General features: G+C 41.7%; 1 protein-coding gene across 1 annotated transcript in view; it reads left to right on the top strand.

Annotated features, from left to right (window-relative positions):
* LOC103608099 (NKG2D ligand 1-like) overlaps positions 1-1348 on the top strand; it is a 3560-nt gene extending 2212 nt beyond the window's left edge. The window contains exons 2-4 of the mRNA XM_008592541.1: positions 45-302; positions 523-789; positions 1236-1348. Of these exons, the coding sequence (XP_008590763.1) occupies positions 45-302; positions 523-789; positions 1236-1348 (638 nt within the window). The remainder of the gene's footprint in view (positions 1-44; positions 303-522; positions 790-1235) is intronic.
* The last annotated feature ends 13972 nt before the right edge of the window (positions 1349-15320 follow it).

Here is a 15320-nt window from a genome sequence, read left to right as displayed (position 1 = left end):
CCTTTCTCCCCTCCCCAACCCTCACCTGCGTTTTTCCACCACAGACGCTCACTCCCTTTGCTATGACTTCCCTGTCAATTTGAAGCCCACACCTGGACAACCGTGGTGTGAAGTTCAAGGCCAGGTGGATGAAAAGACTTTTCTTTACTATGACTGTGGCAACAAAGTCAAGCTCTTGGGTCCCCTGGGGGAAGAGAATATCACAGAGTTCTGGGAAGAACAGTGTAGAACTCTGAGTGATGTGGCGGACACGCTCAAGCAGCAACTGGCTGACATTCGGCTGGAGAATTACACAACCGGGGGTAAGTGTGAAATGGCCCAGCACGGGAGAAAGCAAATGCTGTGGCAGGTTCAGGCACTTATTGTTTCCATGTAAAAAAAAAAAATCAGAAGGTGGTCCCACCCCGAAGGTCCTGCAGCAAGTTCAGGGTGAAGAGAGAGCAGGTCCAGGAGATAGGAAAGGGACAGGGTGGGGCAAGGACGCGTCACGACCCAAGGCTCATCTCTTTCCCACGGGGGCAGGTCCTCTCTCCCTGCAGGTCAGGATGTCCTGTCAGCGTGAAGCCAGTGGACGCACCAGTGGGTCCTGGCAGTTCAGCTTCGATGGACAGACATTCCTCCTCTTTGACCCGGGGAGCAGAGAGTGGACAGAGGTTCATCCTGGAGCCAGATCGACATGGGAAAATGACAGAGATGTGACTGACTTCCTTGTGAAGATTTCAATGGGAGACTGCAAGACGTGGCTTGAGATGTTTTTGGAGCACTGGGAGAAAATGCTGGAGCCAACAGGTAAGTGAGAAGTGGAGAAGGATGGGGAGCTGTGCTGAGATGAGATCCACCCACCTGTGTGTGTGTGTGTGTGTGTGTGTGCACATGTGGTGTGTGCACGTTGGTGTGTGCATGTGTGAAAAATACATCATTATCTTGCACATACAAAACTGCCTCAAATGCCAGCTCCTGAGACTCTTCCCTGCCACCATCCTCACATGTCACCTTCTCTTGTGCCACAACACCGGGATGGGTTACATTGTCACCTGGCTTCCCTCAGCAGGTGTATGAGCTCCTTGAGGATAAGACTTCTCACTTCCTACCAGGACCTGTCCCAGCAGCTGTCATGGAGCAGAGGCTAGCAAGTGTCTGCACTGCTAGATGCCCTGGGGCAGCAGGAGCCGAGGAGGCATCTCCTCAGATGTAGGGTCTGGACAAGGATTGTAACTCTTGTTTTTCCATTTCAGCATCACCCACCACAGCACCAGTCACAGCCCACTCCAAGGCCGTGGCCATCATGCCCCGCCACTGGACCCTCCTTGTTATCCCCACCTGCTTCATCCTACTTGGCATCAACTAAAGAGTCCTCTAGATTGACAGGTACCATGGGCAGAAGTGCCAGGGTAGCCAGGGACAGGTGGGTGAGGTGGGAGGATGAGAAAGTGAGTTCCCAGAGCTCACCTCTGTCCAATGACTGGATCTTCCCATCCTGGGAATGAGACAAGACCTCATGTCACTTGATAGACCTGACATGGGCAAGCTCAGCTCTGGGGTCTGACAAGTCCTCACTATCAACGGCCAGCAGGAGAGGGAGGGGCCATACTGAGGCTCAGGGCCTGTTGACACCAGAGAGGGCTTAGTGACTTCAAGCCTGTTTCAGACCAGATTCCTATTCAGGAAGGGCCCAGAGGCGGGTGGTGTGGAGACAGCAGGAGCACAGGTGTGAGCAGTGTGAGCAGTCAGGCGAGAGCAGCGTGGTAGCTGCGCATGGTGAGCAAGGGAAGGGGGCCATTCATGAGCCAGGAGGACAAGGATCTGGGTGTCATGCCAAGAATAGGGGACTGTGAAGGCCTCAGCACACCCAACACAGAAGGCTGGAGCTCAGGCTTTCATTCCTCAGAATGTGGCTTGGGTCACAGCAGTTAAGTTGAAGAGTAACAGTAGAGTCTGTCCAGGATGAGGTTTAGAGGAAGGTCAGTCCTGCCTGGACCCCTGGGCATCCTGGCTGGGCCCTGGGGCAGTGCCCTGGCAGGCACATAGCCTCCTGCAGACTCCAGATCTTGAGCCAGCTGAGTGCCCCTGCCTTGAGCAGAGTTGACTCTGGAGATAGGAGGGCTGAGCTGCTGCTGGATTCCACGTCCGCAGCAGGAATGGATGTGGCGGTGCAGGGACAGTCACACTCAGAGCTGTGTGTGCTGCTACCAGGTGAGGGGAGGCTGAGAGAGGAGGGGAAAGGAGGACGTTTCCCTGCAACCCTACCTATGGCCAGGGGAACCAAGTCCAGGCCCTCTCTTTGGACAGGCCTCCTACCAGGTCCCTTAGGCCCTCCCCTCAGAGAGAGGATGAAGTTCTGTTAAGGGGCAGACCCATTCATGACCAGCTTGAGTCCTGAGCCAGCATAGTCTGCAGCAGGGCCTGGGGCTGATTGTGTTGTGGCAAAGGAGAGAAAAGGTTGGTACAGGCTGCAGGGGCCAGGGGCAGGAGGTGGAGATAAATACAAGACCATTAGCGAGAGTGGGTTTGACATGGGGTATGGCTGGTGAAGGGTTACACCAGGAGAATTGACCCAGATCTTCCTCAGCTTCTAGGACCAGCACTTGTTTCTTGTTTGAACACTGAAGATGCTCCCAAGAAGCCTGAGGGAGTGGTCCTCGGCACCTCTTCCTTTTGGTTGGCCGTCTTCCTACCACCGCCATTCCTGTCTCATCCACCAGGAGTTTATGTGGAATATACTATAAAGCAAATGTACTTCACAGGGCCTGGTTTTCCAAAGCCTTGCAGTTTCAAATATTGACCTTGCGGAGGACTGGAAATTTTCCTCAGGCTATAAGTCTCTGGTGTAAGATAAAGATTTGTGGCACAGCAAGGTTGTTGGCTCAAGGACAGACTAGTTACTGATTGTTATGTAAAGATATTGAGAAATTGCTGTGAGAAGGAATATTTGCTCAGATCAAGCTTTTGTTGATAGCCTTACTGGAATGTTACGTGCCTTGTTTCACTGAAAGTTACCAGCCTATATTGTTAAACTATAACCCCACCTATGTCTCTTCCTGTAACTTCCTGGTCCGGAAAATAAATGCAGGAAAAGAACCCCAATTTGGGGTTAATTTTCCAAGGAAGGGTTGCCTCTTGCTTGAGCGTTCCTAAGGGAAGTTAACCACTTTGGGGTCTCTAACTGCTCAAAAGAGATGGGCTTTGAGTAATCCTTTGCGTCTCCATCACCCAGGGGAAGTGGGGTGACAAATCCATGGTGGGCAAAGCAACACAAAGCAACAAGTTTAAACCTTAGGCCAAATCCAGAGGCATCCAGCAGGTCATAATGTTAGTGTAGATGCTGTATCTCATTCTTTTTGTTGATTTTTGGTGATATTTCTATTTAGTACTTTTTCTTGACATATTCACTCATTTTCTCTTCCTGCTAACTAATTGAATATCTCCACTTAGCTCTCTGATGACTTCAACAAAAAAATCTCTACAAAGGAGCATTTTTGACAAGGGGTCAAGATGGCAGAGTAGTCAGTTCCTGGTGTCACTCTCTCCCACAGAGCAACCAATTTGCAGCTTTTAAAGAATAGCAACAGAGGACCCCAAATCTGTGCTGGCACAGACAGGAGCCACCCACCACAGGACCCCAGTTCAGGTTGTTCCCCATCTTGTAGAGAGACTTTAGAGCTTTTGGGCTCACATGCCCGGAGCCTGCTGGCCAGAGAAGGCAGACAGGGCTGCAGTGGGACTTCCAGCACAGGCTGTCCCATCTCCATGAGCGATCTGAGAGGCACCAGTTCCCAAGCCCTGAGTCAGATGAGCCAATGAAGGCTGATGGAGTGAGAATTTCGGCCCAGGCCATCTGTCTCCATGAGCGACTTGAGAGGCTCTGGACTCCCATGCTACCCGACAGCTGGTGAAGGCAGGAGGGGTGGGACTTCCGGTCCAGGCTAGTTTCTGCTGTCCAGAAGCAGCAAACCCTTCAGAATCCAAGCCAGACATCAGGGTGAAATGAGTGAACTGTGATACCCCCGGCCACAATGACAAAACACCGAAGGAAAGAAACCAGAAATATGAAAAATCAAGAAAGTACATCACCACCAAAGGAAATTAATAACTTACAAGTGCTAGATCCTATAGAACAGGAAGTCTTTGAAATGACAGACAAGGAATTTAGAGTAATTATTCTAAGGAAACTAAATGAGATACAAGAAAACTCAGTGAAACAGCACAATGAAATGAGAAAAAACATACAGGATCTGAAAGATGAGATGTACAAAGAAATCAATGCCTTGAATAAGAATGTAACTTAGCTTGTGGAGCTGAAAGATTCATTCAATGAAATAAAAAATACAACAGAGAGTTTAACCAGCAGACATGAACAAGCAGAAGAGAAAATTTCTGACCTCAAAGACAGGCTGTTTGAATTATCACAGGCAGACCAGAAAAAAGAAAAAAGAATCAAAAAATTGAAGAAAATTGGGGCCGGCCCGGTGGCGCACTGCTACAGTGTGCCGCTTGGGAGTGCAGCGGCGTTCCTGCCGAGGGTTCGGATCCCACATACAGACTGGTTCCCACTCACTGGCTGAGCAAGGTGCGGGCGCAGCACCGAGGGTTGCGATCCCATTGCCGGTCCCAGTCCGGTACGGGCGGGCGCGACACTGAGGGTTGCGATCCGTTGCCGGACACGAAAAAAGACAAAAAAAAAGGAAAAAAAATTTGAAGAAAATTTAAGAGAGACAACTGACAACCTTAAGCGCTTAAATATTTGAATCATGGGTATTCCAGAAGGGGACGGAAAAGGAAATGGCATTGAAAACATACTCAATGAGATAATAGCAGAAAACTTCCCAGGTATAGGGAAAGTCACAGATCCTCAGATTCGGGAAGCCCAAAGCTCACCAGACACTTTCAACTCAAAAAGATCCTCTCCAAGACATGTGATAATCAAACTGACAAAAATCAAAGACAAGGAGAGAATCTTAAAAGCTGCAAGAGAGAAGCGGCAAGTCACTTATAAGGGAGCTCCAATCAGAATAACATCATACTCTTCATCAGAAACTCTAAAAGCCAGAAAAGAATAGGATGATCTATTCAAAACACTAAAAGACAAAAATTGCCAGCCAAGAATACTTTGCCCAGCAAGGCTATCCTCCTGAAATGAAGGACAAATAGTATATTTCTCAAACAAAAACTGTGGGAGTTCACTACCACATGACCAGCCCTACAAGAAATTCTCAAGGAAGTACTGGGTTTGATACCACAAAAACAGCCATCACTACCATGAATACACAAGAAAGAACAATACCTACCAGCCGAACAAAAATGCTAACAAAAGAGAAAAAATAGTTTATCTATCACCCCAAGAAACCAACAAATACAGAAGACAAACAGAAAATTTGAAAGAAAGGAACAAAAGATACTTAAGACATCTAAACAAAAATCAGTATAATGCTAAGAGTAAATCAACACCTTTCAATAATAACTCTGAATGTAAAAGGTACTAAATTCCCCACTCAAAAGACACAGACTGACTGACTGGATTAAAAAGATGTATCCAACAATATGCTGTCTCCAAGAGACTCACTTGACCTGTAAAGACACACATAGACTCAGAGTGAAAGGACGGAAAAAGATATATCATGCAAGTAGAAATGAAAAATGAGCTAGAGTAGCTATTATTATATCAGATAAAATAAACTTTAAAGCAAAAACCATTAAAAGAGATAAAGATGGCCAATATATAATGATAAAAGGATCTATCCATCAAGAAGACATAACAATCATAAATATATACGCACCTAACGTTGGAGCAGCCAGATTTACAAAGCAAACACTATTAGATCTAAAGAAAAGACATAGACACTAACACTATAATAGTGGGGGACCTGAACACCCCACTCTCATCATTGGGCAGATCATCTGTAGTGGGTTAGAAAACTTGATTCTCCTTTGATCTTAGAATAGGATTTTTAGGTAATGCATGAATGAACCAAAAGGCTCTTGAGTAGGTGACGAAAGTCCACAGATAAGTTTAGCAAAAGCCATCTAATCAATTTTAATCACTGTTTAGGGATAGGATTGTGTACTTTGACTGTTTTAGGTTGCTAGTTTGATTCCAGCTTGAATGACTATTGACTGTTTAACCTACTGATTGTTCTTAAGATATGTTAGGAAAACTGCTTGAATGCTGTTTAAATATGCTAATGAAATTGCTGTAGGAAGTATGTGGAAAAGAAAATGTTTACTAAGGACAAGCTGTTTGTTGGTGAATTAACCTAGCTTTTTACAAATTACATTCTGGAATGTCACTTTGTTAATTTACTGCTGTTACAAGTTTTACACTGCCTGTTTTTAAGTCCTTCTTTGATGATTGAATCAACTGATTTTTCTTGTGCAACTTCCTTGTCTTGTCAGTAAAAAGAAAGGCTGATTTTGGATTGGGGCTGCTGCTCCCCTGACAGGTGGCAGTCCCTCCAGGCCTCAATGATGGTACTTTGAGTGAATTCTTTCTTTCTCTTTTTTCCATCTCGGTTACACAGAGGAAAGTGTAACAATCATCTGAGCAAAAAATCAACAAAGAAACACAAGATCTAAGCAATATTTTAGACCAATTGGATTTGGCAGATATCTACAGAACATTACACCCAACAACCTCAAAATATTCATTCTTCTCATTAGCACATGGAATTTTCTCCAGGATAGACCACATGTTAGATCACAAAGCAAGTCTTAACAAATTCAAAAAAAATTGGAATTATTCCATGTATTTTTTCTAATCACAATGGACTAAAATTAGAAATAAATTAATAAACAAAACTCTGAAAACTATACAAACTCATGGGAATTAAACAACATTCTACTTAATGACAGGTGGGTCCAAGAAGAAATTAAACAGGAAATCAAAAAACTTCTTGAAACTAATGAAAATAATGACACATCATACCAAAACCTGTGGGATACTGCAAAAGCAGTTTTAAGCAGTAAATTTATTGCATTAAATGCTTACTTCAGAAGAATGGAAAGATGGCAAATAGATAACCTAACACTTCAACTCAAAGATCTAGAAAAACAAGAACAATCCAAACCTAAAGTTAGTAGATGGAAAGAAATAATTAAGATCAGAGCAGAACTAAATGAAATAGAAACACGAAAACAATACAAAAGATCAATGAAACAAAAAGTTGATTATTTGAAAAGATTAATAAAATCTACTAACCTTTAGCAAGACTAAGAAGAGAGAAGACCCAAATAACAAAAATTAGAAATGAAAAAGGTGATATTACAACTGACACCTAAGAAATACAAGGAGTCATTAGAGACTACTATAAACATCTATAAGCCAATAAATTTGAAAACCTGGAGGAAATGGATAAATTTCTGGATGCATACAAATTACCAAAACTGAGCCAAGAAGATATAGAAAATCTGAACAGACCAATAACAATAAAAGAGATAGAAGTTGTTATCAAAAGGCTCCCAACAAAGAAAAGCCCAGGACCAGATGGGTTCACTGCAGAGTTCCACCAACTCTTCAAAGAGGAACTGATACCAATTCTCTACAAACTGTTCCAAAAGACTGAAACAGAGGCCATTCTCCCAAACTCATTTTAAGAGGCAAATATCACCTTGATACCAAAACCAGACAAAGATGCATCAAAAATAGAACACTACAGGCCAATATACTTGATGAATATAGATGCAAAAATCCTCAATAAAATACTTGCTAACAGAATACAGCAACACATACAGAAAATTATACACCATGATCAAGTGGGATTCATCCCAGGGATGCAAGGTTGGTGCAACATATGCAAATCAATAAATATGATACACCACATTAATAAAAGCAAAGACAAAAACCACATGATCATCTCTATTGATGCCGAAAAAGCATTTGACAAAATTCAACATCATTTCATGATAAAGACTCTCTATAAGTTAGGCATAGATGGAAAAAAGTATCTCAACATAATTAAAGCCATATATAATAGGCCCACTGCCAATATCATCCTGAATGGGGAAAAGCTGAAAGCTTTTCCCTTAAAAATAGGAACTAGACAAGGATGCCCACTCTCACCTCTCCTATTCAACATAGTGTTGGGAAGTACTAGCCAGAGCAATCAGAGAAGAGAAGGAAATAAAGGGCATCCAGATTGGAAAGGATGAAGTCAAGCTGTCCCTTTTTGCAGATGATATGATCCTATATATTGAACAGCCTAAAGCTTCTATTAAAAAACTCCTAGAGTTGATAAACGATTTCAGCAAAGTTGCAGGGTACAAAATCAACACACAAAAATCAGTAGCATTTCTATACTCCACCAGTGAACATGCAGAAGAAGAAATCAAGATAGCTAGCCCATTTGCAATAGCCACCAAAAAAATAAAATATTTAGGAATAAAGCCAACCAAGGATGTGAAAAATCTCTACAAAGAGAACTACACACCACTGTTGAGAGATATTAAAGAGGACACAAGAAGATGGAAAGATATCCCATGCTCTTGGATTGGAAGAATTAACATTGTGAAAATGTCCATATTACTCAAAGTGATATACAAATTCAATGCAATCCCCATCAAAATTCCAATAACATTTTTCTCTGAGATGGAAAAAGCTATCCAGATATTTATATGGAAAAACAAGAGACCATGCATAGCCAAAGCAATGTTGAGCAAAAAAATTAAAGCTGGTGGCATAACACTACCTGACTTTAAACTATATTACAAAGCTATAATAACCAAAACAGCATGGTACTGGCATAAAAACAGACACATAGTTCAATGGAACACAATAGAGAACCCAGAAATTAACCCATATGCCTACAGCCATCTGATCTTAGACAAAGGCAGCAAGTCTACTTACTGGGGAAGAGACTGCCTTTTCAACAAATGGTGCTGGGAAAACTTGATACTCATATTTAGGAGAATGAAACTAGACTCACATCTTTCACCATATACCAAAATCAACTCAAAATGGATTAAAGAATTAAACATACACCCTGAAACAATAAAACTCCTTAAAGAAAACATAGGGGAAACACTCCAGGAAATAGGAGTGGTATAGAATTCATGAATAGGACTCAAAAAGCACAGGCAACTAGAGGTAAAATAAACAAATGGGATTATATCAAACTAAAAAGCTTCTTCCCAGCAAAAGAAACAATCAACAGAGTGGGAGAAAAAATTTACTAAATATACATCTGACAAAGGATTAATATATAGAATATACAAGGAACTCAAACAACTTTACAATGAAAAAACAAATAACCCGATTATAAAATGGGCAAAGGAGCTGAACAGACATTTCTCAAAGGAAGATACACGAATGGCCAACAGACACATGAAAAAGTGCTCAATATCACTCAGCGTCTGGGAAATGCAAATCAAAGCCTCACTGAGATACCGTCTCACTCCAGTTAGAATAGCTAAAATCCAAAAGACTGAGAACAATAAATGCCAAAGAGGTTGCGGAGAAAAAGGAACTCTTATCCACTGTTGGTGGGGCTGCAAAATGGTGCAGCCTTTATGGAAAATGATATGGAGGTTCCTCAAACAATTACAGATAGATCTACCATGTGATCCAGCTATCCCACTGCTGGGAATATACCCAAAAGAATGGAAATCATCATGCCATAAGGGATACCTGTACTCCAATGTTTATTGCAGCTCTATACACAATAGCCAAGAGCTGGAACCAGCTGAAATGTCCATCATCTGTTGAGTGGCTAAGGAAACTGTGGTACATTTACACAATGTAATACTACTCTACTATAAAAAAGAACAAAATACTACCATTTGCAACAACATGGATGGACTTAGAGAAAATTATATTTAGTGAAACAAGTCAGGCACAGAAAGAGAAATACCACATGTTCTCACTTATTTGTGGGAGCTAAAAATTAATAAATAAAATAAACATACAAACAAATAAAGGTTGGGGGGAAGAAGACAGAATAACCACAAAAATTCCTTGAACTATTTAAGCCAAGTGCACAGATATGATGGGGGGAGGGGTTGGAGAGGAACGAGTAAAGGGGCATGACAATCAAGACCAATGTATTTTGAGAAGTAAAATTAAATTAAATTTTTTTAAAAAATAAAATAATAAAATAAAAATTTTAAAAAAGAACATTTTCCATCCATTCTTTGGTTGTGGAAAATCTGAGACTTCTCTGCATCATGGCCAACATGGCCACATTCTTGAAAATGATTGTGCCAGTAAAACATTGGGCTAGACTTCAGAACTTCAGGGATTTTTTTCCATATCCTAAGAATGAACCTCACCATCTTCAAGAAGAACAAAATTATATTTATGATTGCTTTCTTTTGTAATTTATTACCCTGTAATGATATTTAAATAATGATCCCTTGTGTAAAAAACCTACTTACTTTTTAATTTTGTTTTATAATCTATGTGATGGTTAATTTTATTGTGTCTACCTGACCTGGCTAGAGGATGTCCAGATAGCTGATAAAGCATTATTTTGGGGTGGTTCCGGTCCCTGGCTCCATTTTTCTTTTTTTTAAGGCTACTCACCTATGGAAAATCTTAAACAGAATTTGGATATGTATTGTTTGCTTTTGATTTCAGCAAGTTGGTAAACAACTTTGCTGACTATATTACTTTTCCAGTCACAAAACTATTCAAAAGGTCTTTTTTTGGAAAGTCTAAAGAAAAAAAGAAAGTAACTTGTGAAATATTCCAACAACTCATATAACTTAAAAAATATATAAACCACACGTACATATTAGTGAGTATCTCTGTATACATGCAAATAATCCAAATGGTGCCCGGTTTCCTTACCTGCTGAAACTTACTAGAAATGTCAAACATGCAAAAAACTCAAGTCAGGTTATGCTGAAAGGAAGAAGGTGAGAAGAGAAGTATTTATTATTCCTAAGGAGAGTGTCAGTGACCTAAAGCAGCCTAATTTGTGTCTCATTTCCTTGGCCACACCATAGAAGGGAAAGATGAGGTAAGGAGAGGGTGCCATGCATTGCTGGTGTCTTCCTGTGGCAATCTTAGCTGTGTCTTACCATTCAACACTGAGGCTACTGTACATATGCAGGGAAGACAGGGGGAAAACTATCCCTATTAAATCATGAAGCACTCTCATACTTGAGCTCATTAAATTGTATAATCCACCCTGAGCAGTAGTATTCAACTTTACTGAGAAGAAACCGAGGTTTAGAAAGTTGGACTAGGGCCAGCCCGGTGGCACACTCGGTAGAGTGCGGCGTTTGGGAGCGCGGCGGCACTCCCGCGGCCGGTGGCACACTCGGTAGAGTGCGGCGTTTGGGAGCGCGGCAGCACTCCCGCGGAGGGTTCGGATCCCATGTGGAGACCGGTCCGCTCACTGGTCGAGCGCGGTGCGGGCACGACACCAAGGGTTGCGATCCTGTTGCTGGTCGCAGTACGGGCGCGACACCGAGGGTTGCGATCCTGTTACCGGTCACGAAAAAAGACAAAAAAAAAGAAAGTTGGAGTAATTTGACCTACATCACACAGCTAATGTGGACCAAGATCACACAGCTAATCTATGGTGAACCAGGATTCCAACTCAGATCTGACCAACCCTACCAAGCCCATGACTGCCCCCTGAAACTGAAGCTTGTTTTAAATTAGAGATGGGCAGGGGCTGGCCGGCCAGCTCAGTTGGTTAGAGCGCAGTGCTGCAAACATCAAGGTCCAGGGTTCAATCCCTGTACCAGCCAAATAAATAAATAAATAAATAAATTAGAGATGAGCTCAAATTAAATTGAAGTTGTTCCCAACAATTTACAAGAAGGAACCCTTAAGTGAAGGAAACAAAATGTTGGTGTTCCAAGCTGCCTTGGGACATAAAGAGCAAAGTCTGAAAAAATGAAACTACAACTTGCAACCTAACTGCCCTTTAATAGAATATCACCTACTGACTTTATCACATCTCGGATTTAAAAAAGCAGTTGCACAGATTCTAACTAATCTCATCCTTACAAACTGCAATTAGATGAAGAAATTGTATCACCTCCATTTTATGCCCAAGAAAGTGTTATAATAAGGGCTGAACAGAGATTAGGATTGGAGAGTTCTGTAACATCAAGTGAAGCACAACAGGCTTCCAGTAAGTGCCAGAGTCTCAAATTGTTACTTATCTTCAGAAGGAGTTGTTAACGAAGTGAGACCAGATATTCATTATAAGCTCTCTTTAAATTTAGGCTATAAAGATTTTCTTTTTATTCTGAATTCATTTGATATAAACTGTAACCATAATTCTTATTCTTAAGGAATAAATAACTCACTTAGGCTGGCCAGTTCAGAAGTGCAAAATATGTACTGACTACCCACTGTGAACAGAGGAGCACACCTGAGCTGTGGTGTAAGAATATTAAAGGAGCCCTCATCAAGATGACAGAATAGATGGTCCCTGGCATCACTCTCCCTGACAACCAACCAATTTACAACTATTAAAAAGCAAAGACTGACGACCTGGGACTGCTGTGGAGAAGAGGAGGAACCCACAGAGTCCAGGAAGTTGGGAGAAACTGCAGTGAGAGGAAGCAGAATCCGCTCCAACCTTTTCAAGCCCCGGCCTCTTCAGGTCCAGCCCTGTGACAGGCAGGAAGCAGAATCCTCTCCAACCTTTTCAAGCCCCGGCCTCTTCAGGTCCAGCCCTATGAGAGGCAAAAAGAACCAGCAGCACGTGGAGCAGGACCCAGCAAAAGCTGCAGCTGAGCCCTGTGCATGAAGTTGCCTGGAGCCTGCAGGGGAGAAAAGAACATAACACACCAGGCCCCAGACCAGTGAGACTGATGACAGGGTTCCTGTGGACCCATATAGGAGCAAGAGCCCATGACCCAGCAAAGAAAGGAGCCAACCAGAGGCCAGTGAGTCATCATCAGGGATCCACACACAGCCAGCCCAACAGGAAATGTTTGGAGTGTGGGAGGGAGGCTGGCCCAGCAGGAGGACACGGGGGTGCAGTGTGGGCAGCTGATGGGCACAGGCCCACTCAGTGGAGACTGGTCAGGGCCATAGAACTGCAGGAGGTGCAGTTTGCTAGAAGGACTCAGTCAAGGGCCAGAATTTCCACACAACCCAGGTAAATCTGACCTCACAAGGCCCAGAAGCAATTAAAAGACCAATAATTATAATCTGGTCCACACAAAAAGCCTTCCCAGTGAATTAGCAGCAAAGCAGCAATTTAGCTCAACCACAGGGTTCAAGTGCTGGTCCCCACAGGAAGTTCCCCACATTTTGGAAATAACCAAAACCACAGACCAGAGACTCAGCTCTGATATTAACTTATAAAGGTCTAATACCATCAAAGAACACCTATAAAACCCAGAAGAGGTAGCCGTATCCTCAATGCATAGACATCAAGGTGAAACACAAAGATGGAGAAAGAACAGAGAAATATGACACCAACAAAGGAAACAAACCAGGTTCCAGCAATAAACCCAGAGTTACAGCAGATTTATGAAATGTCTGACAGAGAATTCAGAATAACCCTCTTAGGATGTTCAGGGAGTCACAAGAAAATACAGATAGAAAATTAAATGACATCTGGGAAGCAATCCCAGGAGCAGAATGAGAAACTTGACAAAGGAACTGAATCAATTCAAAAAGATCAAATAGAAATCCTGGAAATAAAGAATACATTGTCTGAACTGAAAAATTCAATAGAAAGCTCCAACAGGAGACTTAATCAAACAGAGGAAAGAATCAGTAAGCTAGAAGTTAGAACATATGATACTATCAAATCAGAGTAGCAAAAAGAAAAAAGAATAAGAAAAAATGAAACAGAAATATGACAAATATGGGACTCCCTCATGTGCAATAATCTCTGCATAATTGGCATACCCAAAGGAGAGGAAACAGGAAGAGATGTAGAAAGCACATTCAAGAAACTAATGGCTGAAAAATTCCCATGCATGAAGAAAGATGACAGCATCCAGGTACACGAAGCTCAGAGGTCACCAATCAAATTCAGTTCAAGAAGGCACAACACAATCATGTTATCAAAAACCAAAGACAAAGAAAGAATACTGAAAGCAACAAGAGGATAGAAACACATAACACTCAACAGAACCCAATACGTTTCTCAGTGGATTGCTCAGTGGAAACCCTACAGGTCAGAAGAGAATGGAATGATATATTCAGGGTGCTGGGGAAAAAAGACTGTCAGCCAAGAATTCTATATCCAGAAAAACTAACCTTCAAATATGAAGAAGAAATAAAGTCTTTCCCAGATAAACGAAAGCTAAGGGAATTCATCACACTAGACCTGCCTTACAAGAAATCCTGAAGGGAGATCCTCAGTCTGAAAGAAGACAATGCTAAGGGGCAGCAAGAAAACATCTGAAGGTACATAATTCATAAGTAAAGTAAGTTCACAGACACCTCAGAATACTCCAGTGTCATAAGGTGGTGAATAAACCACTTACATCCTTGGTATGAAGACTAAAGGACAAACCTAATGATACTCTAGCATATACAACAACCATATAAGATAGGCAACATTAAAAGACGTAACCTGAAACAACAAATTATCAAGAGGGGGTGCGGGGAAATGATGCCCAACTGTAAAGTTGTCTTAGGTTTTTTTTCTTTTTTCTTAGATATCAAAGTTAAGTTTTTATTGGTCTAAAATAATCTGTTATAACCCTAACATGGCTTTTCTAAGCTTCATGGTAACCATAACACAAAAACTTATGAGACATACTAAAAATAAATAGCAAAAGATCAAAATACACTGCTAGAGAAAACCACTTGATCATAAAGGAAGATAGTAAGACTGGAAAACAGGATCAACAAAACAACCAGGAAAAAAGGAACAAAATAGTAGTAACAAGTCCCTATATATCAATAATAACTCTAAATGCAAATGGATTAAATGTCTCAAAACATAGAGTGGAGTGACTTGATGGATTATAAGACAAGAACCAACAATATGCTGCATACAAGAAACTCACTTTACCTATAAAGACACATGCCACCTGAAAGTGAAGGGATGGAAGAAGATATTTCATGCAAATGGAAACCCAGAAAAGAGCAGGAATAACTATACTCATATCAGATAAAATAGACTTCAAGTCAAGGAAAGTAAAAAAAGATAAGGAAGGTCATCATATAGTGATAAAGGGATCAATTCAACACGAGGATATAACAATTCTAAATATACATGCATCCATCTCTGGAGCACCCAGGTATTATTAGACCAAACAGAAGAAATAGACTCCAGCACAGTGGTAGTTGAGGACTATAACACTATACTTTCACCAAAGGACAGACCATCCAGACAGAAAATTAACTGGTAAACATCAGAATTAATCTCTACTCTAGGCTGATCGGACCTAATGGACGC

This window comes from Galeopterus variegatus, unplaced genomic scaffold (assembly GCF_000696425.1).
Source record: "Galeopterus variegatus unplaced genomic scaffold, G_variegatus-3.0.2 Scaffold8010, whole genome shotgun sequence".
Taxonomy (NCBI): Eukaryota; Metazoa; Chordata; class Mammalia; order Dermoptera; family Cynocephalidae; genus Galeopterus; species Galeopterus variegatus.
The sequence above is the reverse complement of the archived record's forward strand: the minus strand, read 5'-3'. Positions and strand labels throughout refer to the sequence as shown.